The 23,872-nt window shown below is 44.4% G+C and overlaps 1 protein-coding gene across 5 annotated transcripts in view; it reads right to left on the minus strand.

Annotated features, from left to right (window-relative positions):
• TLK2 (tousled like kinase 2) overlaps positions 1-16,341 on the minus strand; it is a 41,967-nt gene extending 25,626 nt beyond the window's left edge. For 2 of the 5 annotated variants that reach the window (XM_059830605.1, XM_059830603.1), the window contains exons 1-5: positions 16,261-16,341; positions 7,484-7,555; positions 4,892-4,961; positions 3,804-3,847; positions 2,620-2,715 (exon numbers count right to left, since the gene is read on the minus strand). In XM_059830605.1, the coding sequence (XP_059686588.1) occupies positions 2,620-2,715; positions 3,804-3,847; positions 4,892-4,961; positions 7,484-7,555; positions 16,261-16,341 (363 nt within the window). Of the gene's footprint in view, positions 1-2,619; positions 2,716-3,803; positions 3,848-4,891; positions 4,962-7,483; positions 7,556-14,340; positions 14,407-16,260 lie in introns of all 5 variants that reach the window. The other 3 variants (XM_059830607.1, XM_059830606.1, XM_059830602.1) reach the window with 2 other exon arrangements.
• Between the last annotated feature and the right edge of the window lie 7,531 nt (positions 16,342-23,872).

Raw genomic sequence — 23,872 nt, forward strand, 5'->3', positions numbered from 1 at the left:
ACATACAGGACAGAATTCCTTGTCACTTAACAGCCCCCTTCCTTTGCAAATACATGTGTTTCAGAGCCAGTGGGGTAAAATAGCTTGTAGATGCAAAAATCTTACTGCATTGCAGCTTTGGTTAATGCATTCAAAATTATACTACCTGATGTTTTTTAAGGACTCATTTTAAAACAGCCAAAACAACACTATGTTCGTTACTCTGGTGAAGTAAACTGAGTCAGAACTGCTAAATGTCAGCAACCTAACCATGTCTAGGACCCAGACTTCACAGTAACCTCAGTTCTGTCATTATAGCTAGGACCAATCTCCTGCAAGATAAGCAAAGTACTAATGCATTTCCAAAATCTTTATGAGACGCGTTGCATCTCCTAAAGGCCAGCTCCTTCTTCCTGCAGTAGACTCATTTTCCAACTGCGATACAGGAATTGGGTTCAATAAGAATAAGAATCATCTGAGCTACATTGATTACAGCACTCAGAATCTCAATGCCCTCACTTTAAAAGCCAGCCCATCACTGCTAAAACTTGGCAGTCTGGGTAATAATCATTTAAGTCCCTCCAAGCTGTAACTCCAGGCCAGACATATGCCACATAGAAAGTAAACAGTCAGGTCAGGCTTCAGTTTTTCTTCAAAACCTAAATTGCAACCTGAAGCATACTTTCTGGCTAACATTACAAATGTCAAGAGTATGCTTTCTTCCCCAAAAGAATGCTTGTATATGAGAGCAACCTTGCAAGAGTCTGAAGACCTGCGGATCATTCTTCTGATCAAAGTAGAAGCATGGCAATTCAAAGCAGTCAAGAGATTTGAAGACAAGAAGTAACGTCCTGAAGCCATTACAATTGCTCCGCAATTCTGATTGCAGAAGATTTCCAGTACAGTATAGATTAACTCACAGGTTTGGAGGAGGTTTGTCTCATTGTGAAAGACATTTTAACACTCTGCTCTCTTCCTAGACCATACTGACATCCGTAATGGGCAAGATACTCCATCTTCTCCAATTTTCACTCATCCCCCCATGTTTTTGGGCTTAGCTCAAACCATTGATATTCAGTTTGTAAGAAGAGGACAGATCTTGCAAATGCACATAAATAGTTTGTTATTAATATGCAAACATTACAGGTTTAGCTGCAAGAGTAAAGAACAGAAGATAAGAAACACAAAGAGCACCTGCATAAGAAGAGCGACAAATTGGCCTAGCTGAAACTAACTGTAACATCAGTCTTCACCACATGAGAAATACTCTGTTCAAACTTTTACCTACTCAATACATACAAGTGTAGAAGAAGAAAACTAAAGGAAGTATCAACTTGTCCCATTATAAACACCTGTAGGGTATCTCATCTGCTGCAATAAAGAACTGTCCCTAATACATCACACATCTGCCACATTCAGAGATGGTATTTTCTTTCATTAACTTCTCTTTAAAGAGGTGTATTAGTGAATTAATATGACAGGAGGAAGGGCTATTCAATTAAGCAGATACATTTTGATTTTTGTAAACATCAAAAATATGGTTTAGTAGGCATGGTGGTGTTGGGTTGATGGTTGGACTCGATGATCTTATAGGTCTTTTCCAACCTTAATGATTCTGTGATCTAGAAGCATATCTGACGTTCTCCCTTAAAGCAGCATTAAAAGCTTTGAAAAATCTAGCAACATATATTGAATTCTGAGCAGAGCATTCAGTATTGGGATTTAGTTCAGTACATATTCATGAACTGTGCAAAGGTCTCTGCAGAATAATGTAATCAGTAAAGACTTTGCATTTGGTTTTCAGAATACTAACCTTTCCCACAATGCTCCGTACTTTTGTGACACTCAACAAATGCTGAAGATTTTTAAAGAGGGGCCCAGGCAATGTTCAAAACTAGAGATCAGACAACAGAGTCTCTGAATATTGCTTTGCTAGTTGAAAGAAATGTCTTTAGCTGCTCTGTGCTAAAATGGCTTAAAAATACTGGTTATTTCTTCACATTCAGATCTTGCAGAAATGCTGCGACAGCAAAATGGAATTATGTAACAAAAAAATAGCAACAGATGTGCATGTATACACATTTCTTTGCAAGCTTTTGCTAATGCTCCTTACAAGTCACATGCACATAAACAGAAGTAGAAGACCTTCCCAATATCATTATGATATGCATGTTTTTCAGTATACCCAAAGGGTCCAATCAAGATCAGAATATCATTGCACTAGTGCTATATAAACATACAACATAGTCCTAACTCGATGGAGAAGTTCATGAGCTACAACGGAATACAAGATAACTAATATGTCAGTTCCACCTTTTATTAAGGACAGCGATCTGTCTGTAACCACACAGCATGCTAAAAACTTTCATCTTGCATGCTTTAAGCTCAGATATTCATATCAGTTACAACTGGACTAGCCACTGTTATAGGTTCCTAGACATCTGGCTTTGTCACCATAACCCTGTTTCAGATTTAAAAAAAAAAAAACCATACAAAAACTGAACTGAATAGTGAATAAGCCAAATCACTCACCAAGAGACCCTTCCTTCCTGTTCAGAACCTTTTATTGCCTGTCTGAAGCAGGGCCACCAACCTAATCAATGCCATGCCACCAGCTCTGTCCCCAGGGAAAACACTTACCGGCAAGGGGTTGGATAAGGAATGCTGCGGTGATGATCTGGCGACAGGCGGCACACTCCTACCGGGACTGGTTCCTGGGCCACTTCCCCCAGCAAACTGACCAAAGCAACAGATTTGATCATCAGTAATTCACAGAGATACTATATTTACGCAAATTTAACAGAGACAGAATAAACACATTAATCTTAAAAATGAAGCCTTATAGGCTCTAGGGACTCGTTTAAACAAACTGAATGTAAGCTAAGAGGAAAACCTTAACATTTCATGCACTGTTTTCAAAAATAACAGCAAAAGTAAGTACTTCAGACAAATATTCACATTTGCACTGAGTACGTTTTAACACAAAAAGATCTAAACCTGCACACGTGGCTATAGATCAATTATTTACTGTATAGAATTAGGAAGCCCATTCCCTGTGAGGACATGTGTCTAACTGTGCTCCACAGAAGCGTAAGAAACGGACACCTCCACTGAAGCATCTGTGCAGTCACTGTTAAAGACAGACTATGTAAGCAGCTGGGCAACTGCTCTAGTTGGTACAGAAATTCCTGTGTTCCTGCACCACACAGTGTACCACACTAGTCAGGAAAGAAGCAAGCACTTCATTTCTGACTCCAAGTTACTCAGTAAAATAAAGAACAAAGTTAAGAGAAAAGCTAGAGATCTGGATTGTGCAGACCCAGAAAAACCTCAGAAACTGTGCAATAAAAAAAGCATATTGATTTTTAGGATGTCCATCACTGTTTTGGGGAGGGATCTCCATCTCCAGTGTGATGCCAGCCTTCCATCGCAAGCTTTTCTAAAGAGGAAACCCTGTAGACAACTTCCTACTCAAATCAGTGGGACTTTGCAGGTAGGTTCTTGTATGAAAATAGGTTTGCACACTCAGAGATATCCTCATCTGAGATCCAGGTTCCAGTGGAAGTCAACTTTGAACCTATACTTACGTGGCTGCTCTTTTAAAAAAATCGCTTTATCAACTGTTCAAAGAAATGTTAATTTAAAAACCAAACTTCCAAAAATCTCATATCCTCTACCTAATCAGATTTGAGCATATCAGGTTAACATCGTCAATCAATTACTCCAATGATAGATCAGTAACAAGTTACATTACAGACTTCCATCTACAGATTTTGCATATTGTGAGTTCAAGCAGATTTCTCAGACGATGTAAAGATGCTTACCTCAAAATAATCACTAATTTTATGTCCTCTAGGAGTGCCTTTTCCTAAAAAGGAAGAGTTGATATTTTTAAGAACAGAAGTTACGTTGCCATTCTAAAAAACTACTCCTATACTTTGACACTCCTTTCCCTGTAGGAAGGTGCAATACCTATCACAACAAAAGCTTCTGCACAACAAAAGACTGCCCCAGGGTTACAGCTCTTGTGCTGCTGTTGGGAGGGTCTACAGTTGACAATTCAATTAACTCTTAATTCCAAACATGTCAAATCCAATCAAACAGCATTTGCACTTGCTAAAGTACTTAGAAAACACTAAACATCATTGACTGTTGCATAGGTTCTCCAAAATATCCTTCAAGAGAAGGACCGAGCAAAGGGTACTTTTACTCCTCTGCCTTCTGGTAAATTACTGCATATTAGATCTCTCACAAGCATTCCTGTAAGAGTTAGAGAGATAATTAGTGGTGGCTTAATACCAGCTCATTAAAACGTAGCCCTTTTCTCTTATTATAATATTATCAAAGCAGTTCTGTCAACACAATCCTCGTTACTTTCTTGTTGAAGAATAAAAGAAATAGCTATCTGCCCCTATGCCCATTTGATAGAAAATCTGAACTTGGACTTGGAACACGCTGGGTTTTTCTTAGTACTCTGAGACAGCACTGCCTGCTTTATACTTGAGCACAGTTTGTTCTCTATTTGTTGTGGTGAGAACTTACTCTAACAAGGCAGGCATACGTCTCAAAAAGCAAGGAAGAGAGTACAGCCTGTATTTTGAAGTCTGGCTGCTGTATATGTAGTGACATGGGACTAAAACAACACTTCAGAGAAGCCATATTAAGCCTTTGGGCAGTCTGTCCCATAAAAATGCAATAGTTTGTGCGAATAAGCTGAAGACGAGTATTTTCCTGCCAATGAGGATAACAAGGCTCCCAGAAGAGAACTACACCATCATGGAGTAGTTTATAACAAGCTGCCTGACACACCCTTGAGAAGAGCCATTAGTTTCCTAGGACACTGACTGTGCAAAACGTGCACAAATTACCAACCGTTCAGAAACCCTGCAGCAGGGTCAGGAGAATGAATTACCTTGACTGGTCTCATATGCTTCTGCTTTCCTTTTTCTATTCCGCTGGTCATTCTGTTTTTTCTCAGGAGTCTGTTAAACAATACTTCAAAATTAACATTTCTGCAGTTATTCCAAGATTTAAAGAAAATACCAAAACACAATAATCTGCTCCATATCCCCAGTGGCCATTTCACTTCTCTGGTGCATTTGTTTCTACTGCTGGTACTTAAAGAAACAACTGCTCTCAAATAGCTACTACCTTCTGATATATGTGCTGCAGAAGGGAGAGAACATGGTTAGCAATGAGGTGTTTCCCCCCCCCCCCCCCCCCCCCTATTTCAGCTGCAGCAAGCCAGGCTCTATTGCCCAGTTACCTCACACGGTTAGCAGAACAAGTTCAAACACTTATAAAAAACCTGTATAAACCATTTCATGGTGGTCACAGTACTGGTACAAGGAGTAATGACAAGAGGTTTGAGTACAGACATCCAAATTTGCAGTTCAGTGGCTACTTACAGTCTACCAGGACAATTCATCTTGCCTGCAGCTAATGCTTCTTCCCAAAGCTCTTTGCAGATGGCTATGAGAACTATCCTGTCTACTGCTGCACAATTGCAACCTTACACAAAACAAGGCAGAGCTCCCCAAGATGGCAGCCAGGAGAAAGCTGCCACAGATGCAGCAATTCATCTGCACTTATCTCTCAGTAAAGTCAAGGGTCAGTTGCATCTGCCATTTCTGTGAGCAACCAGAGACCTTGGGGGGCAGCTTATCAGTGGACAGCGATGTATTTATTCACAGGCACAATACAGAGCACAGGTGGGAGGCTTGAAGGCTCCAAAAGTGTCATGCCTATCTGTCTGTACAAGGCTAGCAAGCCTAGACATGCGAGAGTGGAGGAGACCCTGGCATGGTGCTTTCCCCGTCACCAGGGTCACTTATGTGACCAAACCTGATGAAAACATTAGGAAGCACTGCGCTAGAAGCAGCTTACTGAGGCTGCTGGAAAGAAAGACACCTTGTCATTTCCATCACCAACGTCACTTTAAAAACATCTCTTATCCCAAAGGGTCCCAAATAATTTCTGAGCTATATGCTTTACAATCACTGCAGCCACCACTAAACTATAGCCTGGGGGCAGGAAGAAAACCACAGTGTGCAAAACACAACTCTGGGGGAGGGAAAGCCATGGCCAGAAAGTTTGTGGTAAACTTAAGTTTCATGCTCTTTGGAAAACAAAGTCCAAAGTACCCTGTTTAAAGATCTCTGCCAAAAGACTCGCATACAGTAAGCACAGAAATCAATCTACCTCCTTTAGTAGGATAAAAAGGATAAAGCTGACACAGCCAGAATCTAAACCTGGCTGTGTCCCCAGTGGATGCTGGACATATACAGTCCCATGTTACCAGCTGCGCAGTCACCGACATGTTATTCTTTTGGTAAGGGGATGGAGGGGATGTTAAGACAAAGGAGGCTATTCTGTCTGCAAAGTACTTTTTAGAATGGGGGCAATGAAAACTCCGTAACCATCTAGAGACTTGCTGTACCAGCTCCTGTATGGGTAAAGTCAGTGACACAGCCTCCTCACTGCGTAGTGAGGAGCAACTCCTGAGCAGTGTTGGAGTGACTGTAACACCACAGGCTCCATTACAGCCTCCATGGAACTGTAAGCGTATTAATGAGCTTCAGTTTAAGTTGTTTTTCCATTCAAGTACTTACATAACAAAAATTACACGCAACATCATCTGTTACGGACTGAAAAAGCAAGGAGTGGTAGATGTGATTATGTCAGCTTGGTCAATTTAAATCACTCCACAGGATTTCACTTAAAAAACCAAGTAAAATAAGAATGAATGCTCAGTTTTCCACTATTAACTATACTTACTTGTATGGAGTTTAAGATACTGCATTCTTGAAAGACTTAGCTTCACCAGACACCTCATATCAGTACTGCCATGTAATAGAGGGAAATACAACCCAAAACTTACCTGATAACCATGTGTAAAGTTCTTTAAATGCAGAAGAAAATGCAATTAAATTTGAGATTTTGCTTTATTAAATGTGGAATTTTAAATTAAAAATGTAACCCTACAATTAATTTTGCTGCTTTAGCAAGTGTTTTGAAATAGTTAATCCTAAAGCAGTGAGATTAAACAGGGAGAAAGCATCAATTTGTACCTCCCCACACTTCCACAGAGCAATCCATAAAAATGCTCCGCTTTGTACAGACTTCTGCAAAGTCACATATTTGATAGGTAAGGCAAACTTTTCCATTAATGCTCTCTGGCTTTTTATTTGGCCAAAATTGTATCCAAAACCAGCAAACAAATCACAATGCAGCTGAAAACAATGTCATAAGCTGAGCTTTATGAACGCTGTGTTTTTGGGGTTGGGTAAAATCTGCCTCCTATGGTGGGAAGCTTCAAGGACGACTGTATCACAGCATGGTCCAAAGACTGTAGGGTTAGGATCCAGACTAAATACTTCCACTAGTCCCTTTCACACCCCAAACAAAGAACACTGTCACTCACCCTCACACAATTCCTTCTATGTTTTGAGTTTAGTCATGTCCACCTTAAACCCGATTACCATGAGGATTTGTGCCGGCTTACCTCCAATTCTTTATCACTCAGAGAACCCACGCTGCACAAGCTCTGGTTGGAAGACTCACTATTTAATGGACCCTAGTGAAAAACAAGCAAAGACTGTTAGAAACAACTTCCATACAAGGCAGATACGTCCTATCAAACATTGCATCTCAAGGCTAACTACGCTGCTCTAAGTCACATGGATACAGCAGCAACACGGGTCAGATACGTAGACACATTATGGGGCTCTAAAAAACTTCAGCAGTCATTTGGAGCAAGACGGAAGCTGGACTGCCAGTTGGACAGTCTTTTCTCAGTACAGTGATCCAGCCTTTGCAATGATACTTCTGCATCAATTCATATCCTGACTGCCCTATTTAACCACATCCACAAAACAGCTAAGGCAGTATTCATAAAAGTCTAAGACAACTGGCTTGAGAAACAAAACTTCTGATTTGTTGACTAGCAGTAGTTCCAAGCTCAGCTCTTCAGGCAAGCATCTGCTTGACCCTGGGCTAAGAATTTAGAGGCATCTTCCATCTGGCAAGGCAGCTATTACCATTATCAGATGCTGGCAGTACCACTGATTTTTCTTTAAATGCATATTTTTTGTGCTTTTTTTAACACTAAGAAAGCGAACAAGTGAAAGTTGTCTTAACAGCAGTCCAACTGGCACCCATAAGACAATCTCTCCCACTCGGCTATTTTATGAACCCATGGCTGACCTGCCAGCAGCCTGGTAGGAGCAACTGCTCTAAAGCACAAATACAAGTAGATTTACCGAAATAGTATCCAGGTACCTACAAGAGTCTGCCTGCATCTTTGCAGGCTCTACTGGATACACACCTGCATTTTTACATATCCAAGCATTTTTGAAAATTACTTTCTAAAATATATCTCAAAACGGGTTTTAAAAGGAAAGAAAAGTGAATCATGCAAAGTCACTGTGTTTTAGCCTAGTGCTCTGACACAAAAGTATCCTCCCACAGATCTAACTTAAGAAATCTAGACGAATTTGACAAAGATATAAAAACAAGATTCACAATTACTGATGGAATGTATTAACAGGAAGAATGACATGATAAAGCCACCTCTCCATTAATAACTTGTGAGCATCTTTTCCCAAAGATTCATTCTATTTTAGCATTCTTATTTTTGCAGTAACCACTTCCCACCAATCAATCTTTCCTCAAGGCAAAGCCACTTCTCATTATATACTTGAGCAGAAGACTTATGGGAGAGGTGAGGAAGAAGCCTTAACACCACAGAGAAATCCCACCGTAGATGATTTTTGAGGAGAGCAGTTCTCCCTTCCCCATTTATAAGACAAACACCACCATAAAATTAAACTTGTGACACAACTTAGCTATTACTAACCTCAATTTCCAAGCAGGCATCTAAAGAAAGTAGAAGTTCTGTTCACCTTCTGTATTACACCGTAAATGTTAGCTACTAAATTTGTCCTAGAAAGACATGCTTAGTTGCTTCAACAACAACAAAAAAAATCCCAACACTTGAATAGCTCAAGAAGCTACACATTTAGGATTCCCTTTTAAAAGCAAATTACATCAAGAGAAATTGCAGATTTAGACTCTTTAAGCCGTACCATTACCCCTTCAACTCATCACACAAGTAACTCAAGACCAGAAAGATATTTCACCTCATCTCTTCAGCAATAGTTGCTTTTCAGACAAAGCAAGCTCCCCACCACCCAACATGATGGCTCACAAATCGTACAGGTACAACTCTTGGTTATTCCAGGGGTTTATTCCTTGGCCAACAGGACTTAACAGAAGTGCCAACATTAACCTTAGTCACATCCACGTGAAGGCCTCATTGATAAAAAAAAAAGCGTAGTATCTTACGGCAAGTGACAACAGAAAGTTAATCTCTTCACCCACGTAAAAAGCTTGTTTATAAACTGCGCAAATGCTGCCCTCTAAAATCCTTCACTTCTCATGAACTCAAACCCCAGCAGCATGTCCAAGACATCAACCTTCTGTGCAAGCGTGAAAGCTTTACTAGGTACAGGAGCATCTCAACAAACCAGCATTTGCTGGTCTCAGATGGACAGGCTGGGGTTCTGACATTGTGAAGATGAAAGTGAAAGTTGTTTCCACATTTGCTTAAATCTCACTGCCTCCATTTTGCACATGGATAGCAAGTGACAGGAACAGCCGCTCCCAAAATGCCACATTTGAGCTTTTCAGGAAGACTGTGGCTGAAAGGGTATGTCAGTGGCTTACGAAGGGCCCATGTTTCAGCAATGACCTGTATTCCACGGTAACCTGGAGAAATAAACTCATGAGGCCGTCTACAGTTAGAAATTATACGAAGATTTTTTCAGAAATACAAGTTTATGCGCTCCAGTACAAAAAACCCACTCAGTTTGCATCCAAATGTAAAGTTCTGGAATGCAAGCAGCTGGAAAAACACTTAATACAAAATCCACTATGTTCTTCTTACTTCCAGTACCGCAACTACCTGTACCAACTATTCTCTGTGGGAAATTTACAGCTCTAGCAGTTGGAATCAAACCCATTTCTTGCATCAACAAAAGAGCAGTTCAGTTCTGATCACAGATTCTTGAAGAGCAAAAAACCTATTTTCCCTTTGCTTTACAGCTTCCTCTAGAAACTACACTGACAAAATTGTAAAATTGAACTCAACGCAGTAGTAGAAAGGGTGAAAAGGAACTAACGACTCAGTTATGGAACCAGAAAAGAACAGCTTGTCAGATGTCTATAAGTATCCAGCACATTCACTGTCATGCGTATTGATATTGTGAACAAATGCAGAATTAATTCTTTGTACGCAAGTTTTGACCCATTTCCACTGCATGGGCTTTCCTCTCCCTTGATGATCTTCTAGAGGGCCTTCCACTGACACTTCTCTTACAGTAAAGGATTAGGCCTATCTTACAGGCAAGGAACTGAAGCATCTTGTTGTCAAAGTTGGCAAAAAAGTCTTGTTTTGAGGTATTCCAGCTATGGAAACACAAAGTGTTCATTAGAACATGCTGTACTCGAAGCAATAAAGATGCAATACCTAGGATGTTTAAGGAACATGGCCTAGTCCTCAGCTGCACCTCTTCTCACGTAGTTATGCAAGAGAAAGAAAAAGCAAGTTTTCCTGATCAACCAGCTAGATATCTAGTTTCACACATAACCTCACGTTATCAACTGCTTATAGCAACAGGTTTAGACAATGGATATGAGAAACTACACATCTGAGAATCTCCCCCTCAACTAACAGTCGGTGATTGTGTGTATAAAAAACCTTCCAATTTATGTTTTATCATTCCTGACTGTTTATATTTAACTTGGCAACTGACATTGGATAAATGTTCAGTACTTAATTTAGCATACCATTATAAGTGGTCATGACACAAAAGGAATTAAAGGAACAAACCTGAATTTTGGAAAAAAACAAGTAAGCCATGGCAAAGAATACTAACATCAGAATATTGCTGGGGAAGTAGTAGCAGGGAATAATAAACATGCAATAGGTTACACAGGAAGGGCTTATAAATTTTGTTCCTGAAGAAGTCATCTGCACTGGCATCTGGCTTTTCAAGCACAGTCTACTTTGGGATAATACTGCACTTCTCTGATATCACTTACAGCCCACTCATCCACTGTACCCTGTCAAGAGAATCAGTGATGGGGCTCAGCAAAAATTCAAAATACGTGGGTCATCTGAAATAAGCTAATGGTTTCTATAGTGTTTACCCAAATGACAAGCACAAGAACAGCACACACTTCCTCCTCCGCAAGGAATTTCTTTCTGAGATAAGCTGGCATGCTCTTTTCCCTTGTGATTCACCTATCAACTGCTGCTTCTAAGTCTGTGACCTACCTATGCACAACAAACCTCCATGCTGAGAAGTGGATGCAACAGCAGCAGGCGCTTTCAAGACTCCTACTCAAAGGCAAGAATTTAAAATCTGTCCACTCACATGAGCTGGTTAGTCATTTCTCCCTTTGCAAGAGCCCTGGAAAGGCCACAAATGAGGCACAATGGCTGAAGTTTCAATAGAAACAACTTAGCCTGATAATAGCTACCATCGGATCTTCCGTAACAAAGCTAGTCTGACTCAGACCACCCTTACCTATTTTCTCTTCAAGCTTATCTACTGCCTCGCATGACTTGCGCGTTCCCTCAGCCTCTCCAAGTTCCCAAAAATGATCCCTCAGGCCTGCCCACAACTCTTCTGTTGGGCAGTCTCCATTTTGTGCTCTCGAACTCCTTGTATTGAAAGAGAGCTCTAGGAATTCAAGCTGCCTAGCCAGAGTCTCCAACGTGGACTTACAGCAACATGCATTGCAAAATTCTCTTGCTAACTCAATGGAGGAGATGCGCTTCACTGCTTCAAGCCAAGATAACCTGAATTCTTCTGAACTCTGTAGCCAATCGATATTTCAAAGGGAAAAAGTCAATCCTTAGTTCCACTAAAACTTAGTGCTGACTTCGCACGGGCTTACACCAAAGTGAAATGGTTGAATGGTTTTCCAGTTACTCTGGTCCAGTGCTACTGTACAAACCAGGTTAATTAACATATTCTTATTTCAAGAATCACATAAATATGAGAATTACAGTCTGCTTCTGAATTATGCTTTTAGAAATCTCAGTATTATAGCCAATAATGAAATCTCCAAATCACCTATGTCTTTTTGCCATGAGAAGTTAATCTACTGTCAGATGTTCACAGGTAACCTCCGCTATATCTGGTGGGCAAGCAGATTTACAATAGGATTTTTCGGCTTCCATTATGCCTCGAGAGTTCTCTCAGGATGAAAAAATGGTATTTTTATTTTACTGACAGCAAACTGGACAGAAGGGTCACGCAACTCACCCTAACCCTCAGTTCAGGGGCAGAAATAGAACTGAGATCTGACAACTATTTCTGGGCTCTAGTAGCCAGACAACACATTTGAAATAAGTAATGTTGCACACAGAAGCATCCAAACAATTTTCAAGTATCTGGCAAAAAGTCCTGACACTGCCTGTGGTAGCTGACAAATTCAATTCTAAGTTTCAAAACTCTTATTAACTAGATCTGGTAGCATGTGACACCTGTTAAGGACCATCACTGGGCAGCACTGCTTCCCTCCAAGGAAGACATGATTATTCTCATACATTAATTCTCAACTTCATAACTTCGCTGCTAAAAATGTTGCTAAGCAGAGCACACAACGGGTAGTTACTGAACTGATCAAGACTGCAAGAGTGACAGAGAAAGGGTAAAGACCAAAATAATACAAGTAAATGCTGTTCTTTTTTACGAGCAATTCTCTTTTTGGAGGCAGATGTTCAGCAACATAAGTGATACTCTTCAGGTTATTTTCATTTCCCTCTTTAAGATACCTCAGAGAGGGAGGAAAAGGAGCAGCCGCTACCACCAAGACTAACTCTTCTTCAATTCTAGCACAGTCATCTGGATCTACAAGATTCCTACAGCATGACAGAGAAGGTTACTCTCTCTAGAAATACTTCAGCCTTTTTAGTTTAGCTACAATAAAGTGGCGCGCACAACTTAGTTTGAAGATCTTTTAAAGACCAAACTTGTAGAAGATACATGTGCTGCTGTGACGATCCACCCCGTTAAGTCTGAGACAAGCCGTGTGCAAATACAGATTCAGCCATCACAATTACCTATTCCAATTCTTATCCAGGAAAAGTCTGTGGAAATGACACAAATCCTTTGGAGTTAACCCGCCTGATACCTTAAAGGCAGCGCCCAGACAGGGGGAAGGGAGGCAGAAGATGAGAACAGACCAAATTAAACAATGTTATCTAGAGAGACAAACTACATTTTGTTTTCTGTACCTACTGACCCAAGGAAGATGTCTGAGATGACTAGTCAGAATAATGCCTCAAGTGAATACACTTAGATTTCCCCTAGTAAGTAAACTTAAACGGGAGCTAAATAAGCAAGAATACAGGTAGGTGTCAGATAGTCATGTGTAAATTCAAGGACTTGCTTTGCGATTTTGACGAAGAATGGCACTTTACCATATGGCAAGAATAGACATCTAAAGCATCACTGGCTTTTTGAAGCTATCTAGTGACCTGGATGAACCACATGAATATAAGAGTTGCCTAGAAACATTCCTTCCTCATAGATTGGATTCCATGTATTAACTCCAAGCTTCTAGAAAAATATATTCTCCAGCTACTGAGATAATTCATCACAGACTTGCAACACAATTTTGAGGCATTTGGGACTGCAAATGACCTCGGTCATTGGGTTGTGCCTTCAGCTACCACAGGAGGTGACAGCACACAGCTGTTTCCAAAGCAGTTTAGGATTTCTGTCCTCTACTACTGTTACTGAAAAGCTCTTCCAGAATCCCATGACTCTGACGGCTAGAAGATTTTTCTAGTTTCAAGCCTAAAAATTTATTCTAGATCAGTGTAGTCTTACTCATTCTCAGAAACACGTACAGTTGTTCTTTACTTGCAAACATGCAAGGAAAGCGGGCTTTAAAGCTGCAGTTGTATTAAGGACGTAAACTGGTACGTTAGTTTTACACAGGTCCAAACTATACGCTGTATTTTTAAACATTAAAGAAACCTAACCAAACACACTAAGTGATACACCAAGTCAGTGGAAGGCAGGAAGCTCAGCTACAACTGCCTGCTGCCTTCACCCAATAGGAGAGCATCTAAGATGACATTTCTTCCTTTTATGCAATAAACAGCAACAGAATACCTTCTATCCCAGGAGGATGTGCCAGTCCCAGTCCCACTAGATGGCACTAACTTACCCTACGTAGCCTTCCTTCAACATTTAATTGGAGAGAGCTAAAAATCTTAGTTGAATCATACAAATTGTATCACAGCTTTCCCAATATATTCCTTTTAAGACAATGACCTACCAATGCCAGTGCGGAGCATGACGGACGGAGACTTGGGGGGGTAGGGAGGGAATTTGAAGCACCAACCTGGGAGGGAATGTAGTATCTGAGATTAATATTGCAACCAAGACTTGCTGCAACATAGTAGAGTCATGCTAATTCATATCAATGGTTGGCTGATCTATTTCAAATTAGCAAGTATGCAAGTAAATAAATATATATTGTTTGAAGTAAGTGTAATGCACTTTAACAGTTCACTGACTAATACAAAATAAAACACTATACTGCATAACAACAGGTAAAAATAAAACTCGGTAACGGAAGAGCTTTGCTCAAAGTGAAGCCTCCAAGAAATGAGGCTTTTTTACTTGGATATGCTTTAGAAACAAAAATGAGTTTTCAATATTCACCCTACAGAGAAAGGGCATGTACTTTCTGCTCCAAACATACTGAAAACATAATTAAGACTTGCTTTCTGGTATCTTTTAAAGGTTATTCCTTTAAAAGGAATAGTTCCTAACATTCTTTGTGAGCGTTGAGTATGTTGGCACTGTTCTAGAAGCACAGACACTATTGTTGCTTTAAGTCTTAGCTATTCTAGAAAGTTGTTTGGCTTTATCTATACTGGTACAGCTAAAGATGTTAAAACGACATACATGGGGGGAAGAGGTAAGAAACAAATGAAAAAGTACATAAAAAGTTGTAATGTTGTATAAAACAAGTCTTCCAAGATCGTAAATACATTATATAGCATAAACTTGTATGCTAGTAAAAGCCTTAAGAGTGAAAAAAAAAAAGTCTTAAGAGTGAGGGAAAAGATCAAAAAACCCCACACACTCTTACTTCAGTAACTGAAATTGTTACCTCTTAACAACTTCTAGTGTTAATCTTCCTTACTACACTACCTTGCAGCTGAACATTTTACTTACTCAGGCTCTCTTCCAAGACTTAACCTTGTTTGAGTCCTGACTGAACTACAGATCAGAAAGAGAAGTATGAACTCAAACGAAACCCTTTTTCAAGTTCTGATTTGCTTTGAATTTTTCTAAGAAATACAGCATCTACAGAGTTTCTTCCCCAAATAATTCTAAGAGGTTTCTGAAAATTATCTAGCAATGATATGTTGTTTTACCGTCCACCTTGATGTTGTCCAAAACTCAGAATCTTCCTCAAAAGTAAACTCCTTATCACTGACCTAGTTTAAGATGAGTTCTGCCACCATTTCATTGCTCAGAGAGATTATCAATTAACACTACCAACAACATCTGGAGAACTAAGAGCTTAATGCTAGTATATCAAGCAACCACACAATGTTATTATTTAAGTGCCTTACTCAAGAAAGGCACTTACTGAACGGTTATGAAGTTGTACGTGAGGACAAAGATGGGATTTTACTAGCAGGTTGTGGATCACAGATATAGGAGAGCTTACCTTCAAATACTTTTTGTGTGTGTGTGTTCTATGTGACCAAGTACACAATTTTAACCCGCTGCACCCACAAAGAACTGAACAAATTCCTGAATGTATTAAGTCTGGTTACATGTTGTATCAAACACAGTAGACTTTAAACTGTATCTAACAAGTGGCCAAATTCAGTTCTCAAATGCATACTTGGAGAAAGGAAGAGACAGATGAGATTCCCACTTCCAAAGACAAAGTTGTCATGGGTTTTTTTGGGGTGTACAAGCCTCCTTAAGATGAAGCAACTCCTAAGAACTTAATTAGAACCCAAAATCTTCTGTATAGCAAAACATCTGCTCATAGAGATCCCATATTCATTCCTCTTAAAGATATTTCAAGCAAATTAGCAGTCAAAACACAACTACTGATACAAAACACTCTGCTAGCAAAGCAAAATTATCAATTTAGAAATTAAAAAACCAAAATGCAGCGCAGGATGGATAAGCAGTCAGCCCTGTTACCAAAGGTACTTATACTCACCTTAGCAACCCCGACTCCAGTGAACCTGGCCTCCAGTAGTTCCTGCCTTCGTGGGTCCAGGCTATGCAATTCTTCCATCATTTCTGCTGCTATGGGAGAATAACACTTAGATTATGCAATGCAAGGAAAGGAGATTTAATATTCCGTGCCACTGACGAGACTCAAAAATGCCTGTTCTGCAGCATAACCATGTAGAAAGCATTTTCTTGCAAGAGAAATGCAAGATTATCATGCAATAATAATGTGACTTTGCCACCATATTACTGTATTTAAACCATAACTCTGCTAGAGAGTTTCCTCTTCTATCTGTTGTACCAGCCATTTCAAGATCTCTAAATCCAAGAAACCAATTATGTCACATTCTCCTACTGGATGCTTTATTAAAAGGAAAACATGGGACCAGAGTGTTATGACTAAAAGCTTCAGAGCTTTTCATCCGTGCTGCATGACTAGGAGAAAAAAAGCAACATTCTTTACCCCATAATTTATTTTTAGCCAATCCTGGAAATACTAGATCTCCCGAACTCCGCATTTCACTGACAACAGCTTTGGTTCTTCCAAGCACAGAAAGGGATTATAAAAAGAAAATAACGCTCATTTAAACCTTTTACTTTACAGAGTAAAGCATCAGATACCTCTAGCGTAACGGCTGCTTCTATATACTGGATGTACCTGGGGTACCTCTTGGCAATCCAATACAACGGATGCCATTATTTGAAGGGTTAAAAAAAACCCCAAACCAGCACAGTTGTGTACACAGGTTAAAAATCAGGAAATATACAATTCGAATACTGAACTGCGAAAAAATGGGACAAATTTCAATGTTCATTATAACTGTGAATCACATCTTCCCAACTGCACCAATCAAGTTCATTTCCAGAAATGTCTGTTCCAGTTTCATTTTCTGGACTAAGGTAGAAAAAAAAGAGACAGAAGATAAAGATTTGCTGTATAAAGAGCATATGCGATGAGGAAAGTTCTTGAAGGGCAGCAAGTGCCCTCTAGAACAGGCAGTATACAATTGTTCCTTTTATTAACTGTCCATTTTGTCCCTGCCGTTTCCTCCAAACGCTGCAGATCTAAGTTACAGGGGCCAAAGCGAATCCATCCGGGGGCATTTACAACTGCTCTCCCAAATCAGTAACAAGCCTCAAAAACTAATAGGATACTAAATGCGGTTATTAGAGAACCCTATTTCTACTATGGGCTTTAAAACCCCAACAAAGCTATCAGCCTAGTTTTCAAAACAGGAAATCTGTGCACCGAGGAAAATGACAGACAAGCCATGAACGCAAAGATGTTAAAGTACTCCCAGGTCTCTCCCCCATTACAGGGCACAGGGCGACCATCCGGGAGGGAATCGCATCCCCGCGCCGGGATGCTGGTTTGGGGAAGGGACTGCCTCAAGTTCCCCAGCCTCTCCCCCACACCCCACCGGAGGGCCGAGCTCCCTCCCGGGGCCTGGGGACTGCCCTGCCCCCCCCCCATCCCTCCCAGCAGGGGATGGCATTCCCTCCCTGCCCTCCCCGACTCCTTCGCGGGGTGATTTTCAGCACCTCTCTCCCATCCTCCCTCCCCACTCGGGAAACAGAGGCACGCGTTTGAAAATAAGCCGGTGAGTGAGCAGCCTTGCCCCGCTGCCAGCTGCTGCACCGCCTCGGCCTGCCTCCTCCTCCCCGGCACCCCAGGCAGCACCGCCTCAACTCCCAGGCCGGGGATTCACAGGCCGTGCCCACCCCTTCACCTCCCCCGCCGGCCCGGGGCCTCCGCGCTCCCCCGGGCCTGGCCGGGCCGACCCCCCCCGCCCCGCTCTTACCCCCCGCCCGCCGGGCCGGGCCGCGCTGCGAGCCCGCGGGGCCTGCGCTGCGCCGTGCCCCGGCGAGGCGGGCACCCGCGGCCCAGGCCTCGCTCCCGCCGCCTCGGGGCACAGGCCTCGGGCCCTTCCGCCGTGACCCCGGCCCGGCCCCGCCGCAGCCAGCGGCGGGGAGCGTTTAACAGCCTCCGCCCCCCGCCTCCACCGCGGCCCGGGGTCGCTGCCCGGCCTCCCCCCCACCCCCGGCCCCACCGCCCCCAGGGCGGCCTCGGGCCCGGCGCCGGGGAGGGAGGCGAGGGGGGTCCCCGCGCTTCCCCCGCCGCCCCCGGGCTCTCTCACCTGCCGCCGCCCCGCCGCTCCTCTCCCCTCCTGCCCGGGCCGAGCGCTCCCCGGGCACCGCTCGGATCCCGCCGCCGCCGGGGGCAGGAGCAGGAGGAGGAGGAGGAGGAGGGAGGGAGGGAACCTGCTGCGGCGGCGGCAGCGGCGGCACGGGCGGGAGGGGGAGGCCAGGGGCGGCTCCGCGGCCTCTCGTGAGCCAGGCGCCGCCGCCGCTGCGGGCACCCGGGCTCCACGCGGGGGAGAAGGGCGGAGGGGAGGGGGGCGGCGGCAGCAGTGGCGGGGGGGGGAAGGTGGGGGCTCACCCCTCGCCGGCTCCGGGGCGGGGAAGGAGACGGGGCGGGTGTGGGGGAGTGAGAAGGGATGGATAGGCCGCAGATCCCCGGCCTCGCGTAAGAAACCTCGCCCGGCCTAGCTGCGCGCAGGCCGGCGGCAGCCGCAAGGCCTCGCGGCAGGACAAAGGCCCGAGGGAAGGCTCGACGGGCGGCGGCGCCCGGGCAGGTGGGGAGAGCAGCGGAGGTGGAAGGGGGGGGCACGGGGCTGCGGGGACCTCTTCGCTTGCCGGGGGGGCGGTGGGGCGCGGGCAGGTGCCGGGGCCGGTGCTCGCCCCCTCCCCGCGGCGCTGGGCCCGGCCCGGCCCGGCCCGGATCGATTGGTGCACACACACTAGTGAAAGCGCGCGGCGTCTCGCGAGATTTGCACGGCGGCGAGAGGGCGGGGGAGGGGCGGGGAGGGCAGGTCAGCGCGGGGAGGGGGGCAGGTCAGCGGGGGCGGGGCCTCGGGGGGGCGGGGCCTGCTCTGAGGGGCGGAGGGAGGGGCCGGGGTTGGGGGGGGCAGCAGGTACGGGGGGGGGGTCAGCAGGCCCTGGGGGTCAGGGCAGGCCCGGGGGGGTGCAGCAGGAGGTGGGGGGGGTCACACAGGCCTGGGGGGCAGCGGAGGGTCAGAACGGACCGTGGGGTCAGGGGTGGGGGGGCAGCAGGCACAAGGTGGGGTCAGACCCAGCCTTGGGGTGTGGACAGGTCTGGGGGTCAGGGCGGGAGGCTGAGAGCACAAGGGGGGGGGGGGGTCAGGGCAGGCCTGGGGGCATTTCTCCCTCAGGGGAGCAGAGGTTGACCTGTCCCCCCGCCCCGGTGTGCCCAGAGAGGGGGGGCGGGCAGGGTGTCCATTCACCCCCCCGCAGTTCTTCATGCCCTCTCTAGTCTCCATCCTCCTCAGCCAGGAGCGACCTCACTCCCACAACCCCCCTCATCCCCCCAAGGGAGGGGGCGAGGGCACCCCAGCACCCCCCCCCTCACTCTGGGGACCCCTGCAGAACCCCCCAGGAAGGGGGCCCAGCCCCCTTCGCCCCCTCATTCGGGGCTGCTCAAATATGGGTATCGCGTGTGAAACACAACCCCGGGCGCCCCAGCAGCTCCCCGCTAACCGTTGTCCACCCTCGCCTTTCTAGGGCTGGGCTGCACAAGAAAAAAGAAGCCCCCCCAAAAAAATTAATAAAAATAAGGGCTCATCCTGGCTGCAAACGAGGGATTACATCGCAGTTTATTCGCCCTTCTCCCAGGCGGCGGGGGGCAAAATGCGAAACGCCGCTGCCGGGCGTTGCAACCCGCTCAGCTTTAAGGCTGAATCAGCTTTCTGAAAAGCAAACAAGCAGGGGAGAGGGGGGAAAAAAATAAGAGGTTTGTTGGGAAAGGAAGTGTCCAGGCCTGTCCAAGGGGAGGCAGGCGCGGATTAGCGATGGGAGCGGAGGTTCCCGGAGCTCTATAAAAGATTCGCCTTCCAAAACACCGGTGCAGGGAAAGCTGAGGGATGCCCGTCACCTCCGTTTCACTGCAGGTCCGACATGGAGCAATTTATGACCTAACTGGAACCTACCGTTTGGCAAAAGCGATGATGTAGACAAGAGCTGGCGGAGCATCACAGAAAAACCGCTCTCGCAAGGCGATGGGGGGAAGTTGTATTATTTTAAAATTGTTAATTTATCGTACTTCGAGCCCGGCGTTATTTCTTAACTTGGTGTTGCAAATGGCTTTCGAAGCGCCTGCCTGTTCTCACAAGCTGTGTTTCCTGTGCTTTAATCTGTTTTTTTCGGTAGAAGAGCCACTCCAGTTTCAGCTCCCGCTGCGTGAGTCACATTTTCAGCGCGACCAGCGGCAGGAATTTGTAAAATAAATAAATAAATAGCGTTTCGTGTGTTGTGTTGTTTTTTTTTTAAAAAAAAAAAAAGAACAAATTCTAGAGTAAATATTCCATCAGCTGGTAAACTAATCACTGCCATTTAGGGGAGTGCTAATTAGTACCATTTGCAGTTGACATTGTTCAGGGAGGTATAAATTTCATTTGTGCGTTTCTGTTTGATTTTGGGCAGAGGGAGGAGAAGATCTGGGAGCTGTTACACCCAATAAAGGGACAAACTTCCTGTACCCCTCAGCCCTTCTGGACCCCCACCACCACCCCTAGAAATGCCTCCAACTTTAAAGGGAGCAGTTCACCCTCTCAGAGCACTGGACAGGAATTGGACACCAATAATACCAACTCCATGGCACTGTCCCCCTGCCTTTGTGTTTTAGGGGTGACAGTAGTGACTTTGATCTAATTTTTCCCGTGCTTTTTGGAGGGAGCTTGCTGATACTCGTCCTCCTCTACCACGTGTTGCTGGGGATTGTGTTGCCAGGGATAACATGGCCATCAATCTTTTCACGTAGACTACCAGAAAAGACCATGGGGCTGTCATTTCCTAATGGTGTTTTGCTCGCTGTCGTTTTCACTGAAGTCAGATCAATGACCCTGCTCTTCTCTCCTCTGGCAGGACCAGATGCCCAGGGAGGTAACAGCCTCCTGGAGAATTTACTGCAGGCAGGAATGTTTTCTAACAGACACCTCACGATGCACCAGCGAGTTACAGGCTTGACATAGGACCCGTGGCTGCAGTCCTGGGCTCTGCCGGGGTCAGGCTGGAGCAGCAGGTGGTGACTTCATGAGGAACCTGATAAGCTGAGGTTGCACCATCCTCCTCTTGCGGCGTGCCCCTCTCCCTGCCCCATGTTCCTCAGCGCTTGGCAAAATGGTTGGGGTTTCTCTTCTCAGCACATCCCCTTCAGTATGTTTTGGGGGAGCTTTGGGAAGACAGCCCTTGTGGCTTGCTGTCCAAGGCGTCTGCTGGCTCAGCCCTCCTCCTGGATTTTCAGCAAGCTGCGAGTGCTCAAAAACCCTTTCCTCTTAGCCTTGGTTAGCTGTACAGTCGCATCCTTCCCTACTCCTCTGCTGCAAACTCAAATATCGTCCTCTCCGCCTTCGTCCTCCAAAGAGCAGCTCAGAGCAACACTCTGAGCTGCAGTTTCCTTTCCAAGATGCCAAAACAGCAGCACACACAGGACATGGCAGCTTGTCTTTCTGCGGCGCAGAGGGGGAAGGAATCAACAAGTTACAACTATTTCTGGCAGTAGGCAGAAATTTTGGAGTAGCCTTTAAGGGCACTTCTTGTTGTCTGTTGAATGCCAGGTAGGTACAAGGGGATTTTACACAAGTTCACCCGATAGCCTTAGTAGAACGCAAGTTACCGGATAGATTTCCCAGTGTAGACAAGAGCCCGTAAGTCAGCGATCTCAGAGGTTTTTCCTCCTACACTCCATCAGGACACTGCTTTGAGCAGGGATGCACCATCTGTCCCAGCCTGGTACTTCTTACCGTGCTGTGCCAGTGCATCTGAGACTGGGCTCCCTGGAACAGCAATGGTCTCGAAGGTAAAAATACATTTATCGGTGATAAGACACAGCACACTTGGACTCTTTGTTATGGTGTTATCTCCCACAGGAGCTAATCCCCCCAGGTTTGGACTCAGCAGAGAAGTGGTGTTTTTTCTTAATTCTGTTTTCTAAACAAGAAAAGCCAAGTTATTAGAATGTGCTTCTGGCAAGAAAAGGTCAGTTTGTGACCTTCTGTTTTTTACAGGGAAAGGTTTTCTAATTCAAAGTGGCTGGAATATGTAAATATTTAATCATTTTGGTTTCAATTAAAAATTCTAATGTCAACTTTTAAGATACTACTTCTAAAAGTGTATAAAGCATCAAAACTAAAACAATGCTTAGGGTTACAAAAGCAAAATTCTGTTGATCTCAATTTGATTTTCCCCATAGTATTTCAGTTTGTGAACAGTTTCAGTATGTTTGACTTTCTGGCCCAGCAAGAGAACAGAATATTTGGATGTCCAAGAATTCTCATGCAGGATAATTCCTCCTTCCAGCCCACAGCTGAGTGACACACGAAAACTATTCTGTTTTCCCCCTTTTTCATTAACTTCCTAAGAGCTCTTGATCTCTGGTCCTTTTAGAGGAGCTGGTTTGAGAGCTGGCGATGAGATAGTTATGAGCAACGTGGTACGTACATGGCTGACCAAGTATTATCTCATTCATGGGGGCAAGCCAGCCCTCCTACACCACCGTCTCTGCCAGATTCCTCCCGTACAGCATCCTGCTCTCCAGGTCTGCCATCAGCCAGTGTTAATGCTTCCTATTACATCCCCCGTGGCAGCTCTCATCTTCTTGCATTGGTCTCCTTGGATGTCAGCAATATCCTTGGCACGTTGCACTTGTATCATGTTTTGAAGAACTACTCAGCTGCCGCAGCCATTTTCTTTGTCACTGAATTTGACTTGAGCAGTCTGAGACAGCTCCCCTCCAGCCAGCATGGCGTGCTTAGCACAATAAGGGCAAACCCCTGCCTTCGCATCACAGCATCTCTGTTAACCCATGCTAGATTTGACCAAAATTTGGTAAGATTTTATAGATATTTTAACACAGCATGTAACAAGTTCTTTGTCTTGAATTTTGAAAAGATAAAATACCAGAAGTCAAGGTCCTCATGTTTTTAATGATTTTTTTGTGACTTTCCTTTGCCTCTGCTTTCCAGGCTTGTGAACTACTCTAACTACACTCTTCCTAGCATTTCTGTACTGCGATGAGGTCTAGAAATGTATAGATAATGTAACACATACACAAAATATTATAGAGAGCTGAGATTCCTCAGTGATAGCAGGACTCCAGGAGCTGGGGACTTGAGAAAAGCATCAAATAACCTGAACCTTTAAAGTGTAAAAGTTGGCAGCAGTGATCTCAAATCCAAAAATTTTACAGCCATTGAGGAAAAAAAAAAAACCAAAACAGAAGTGTTCAGCACTGAACAAAAGTATTAAGAAACACAGGTTTCTTAAGGTTTTTAGCACTGGGGAATGATCTCACCTCTAGGCATCACATCCAGAAGAGGCCAACCCTTGTCTGCAGAGCAGATTCTGTTGTACCTAAGGAGGGATGAGTCACAAGTGAAGGAGCATTCAAAACATCTCACCCTTGTGTGGACTGAGCATCTAGTAAGAGTAGGGCTCCCGGCACAGCCTTTCCCTCACTAGGAACATTAAAAAGGTCTCTCCTCGTTTTCATTAGAAGGGGAGAAAGTTGGTATCTCAGCTAC

This window comes from Gavia stellata, chromosome 28, assembly GCF_030936135.1.
Source record: "Gavia stellata isolate bGavSte3 chromosome 28, bGavSte3.hap2, whole genome shotgun sequence".
In the NCBI taxonomy this organism is placed as follows: Eukaryota; Metazoa; Chordata; class Aves; order Gaviiformes; family Gaviidae; genus Gavia; species Gavia stellata.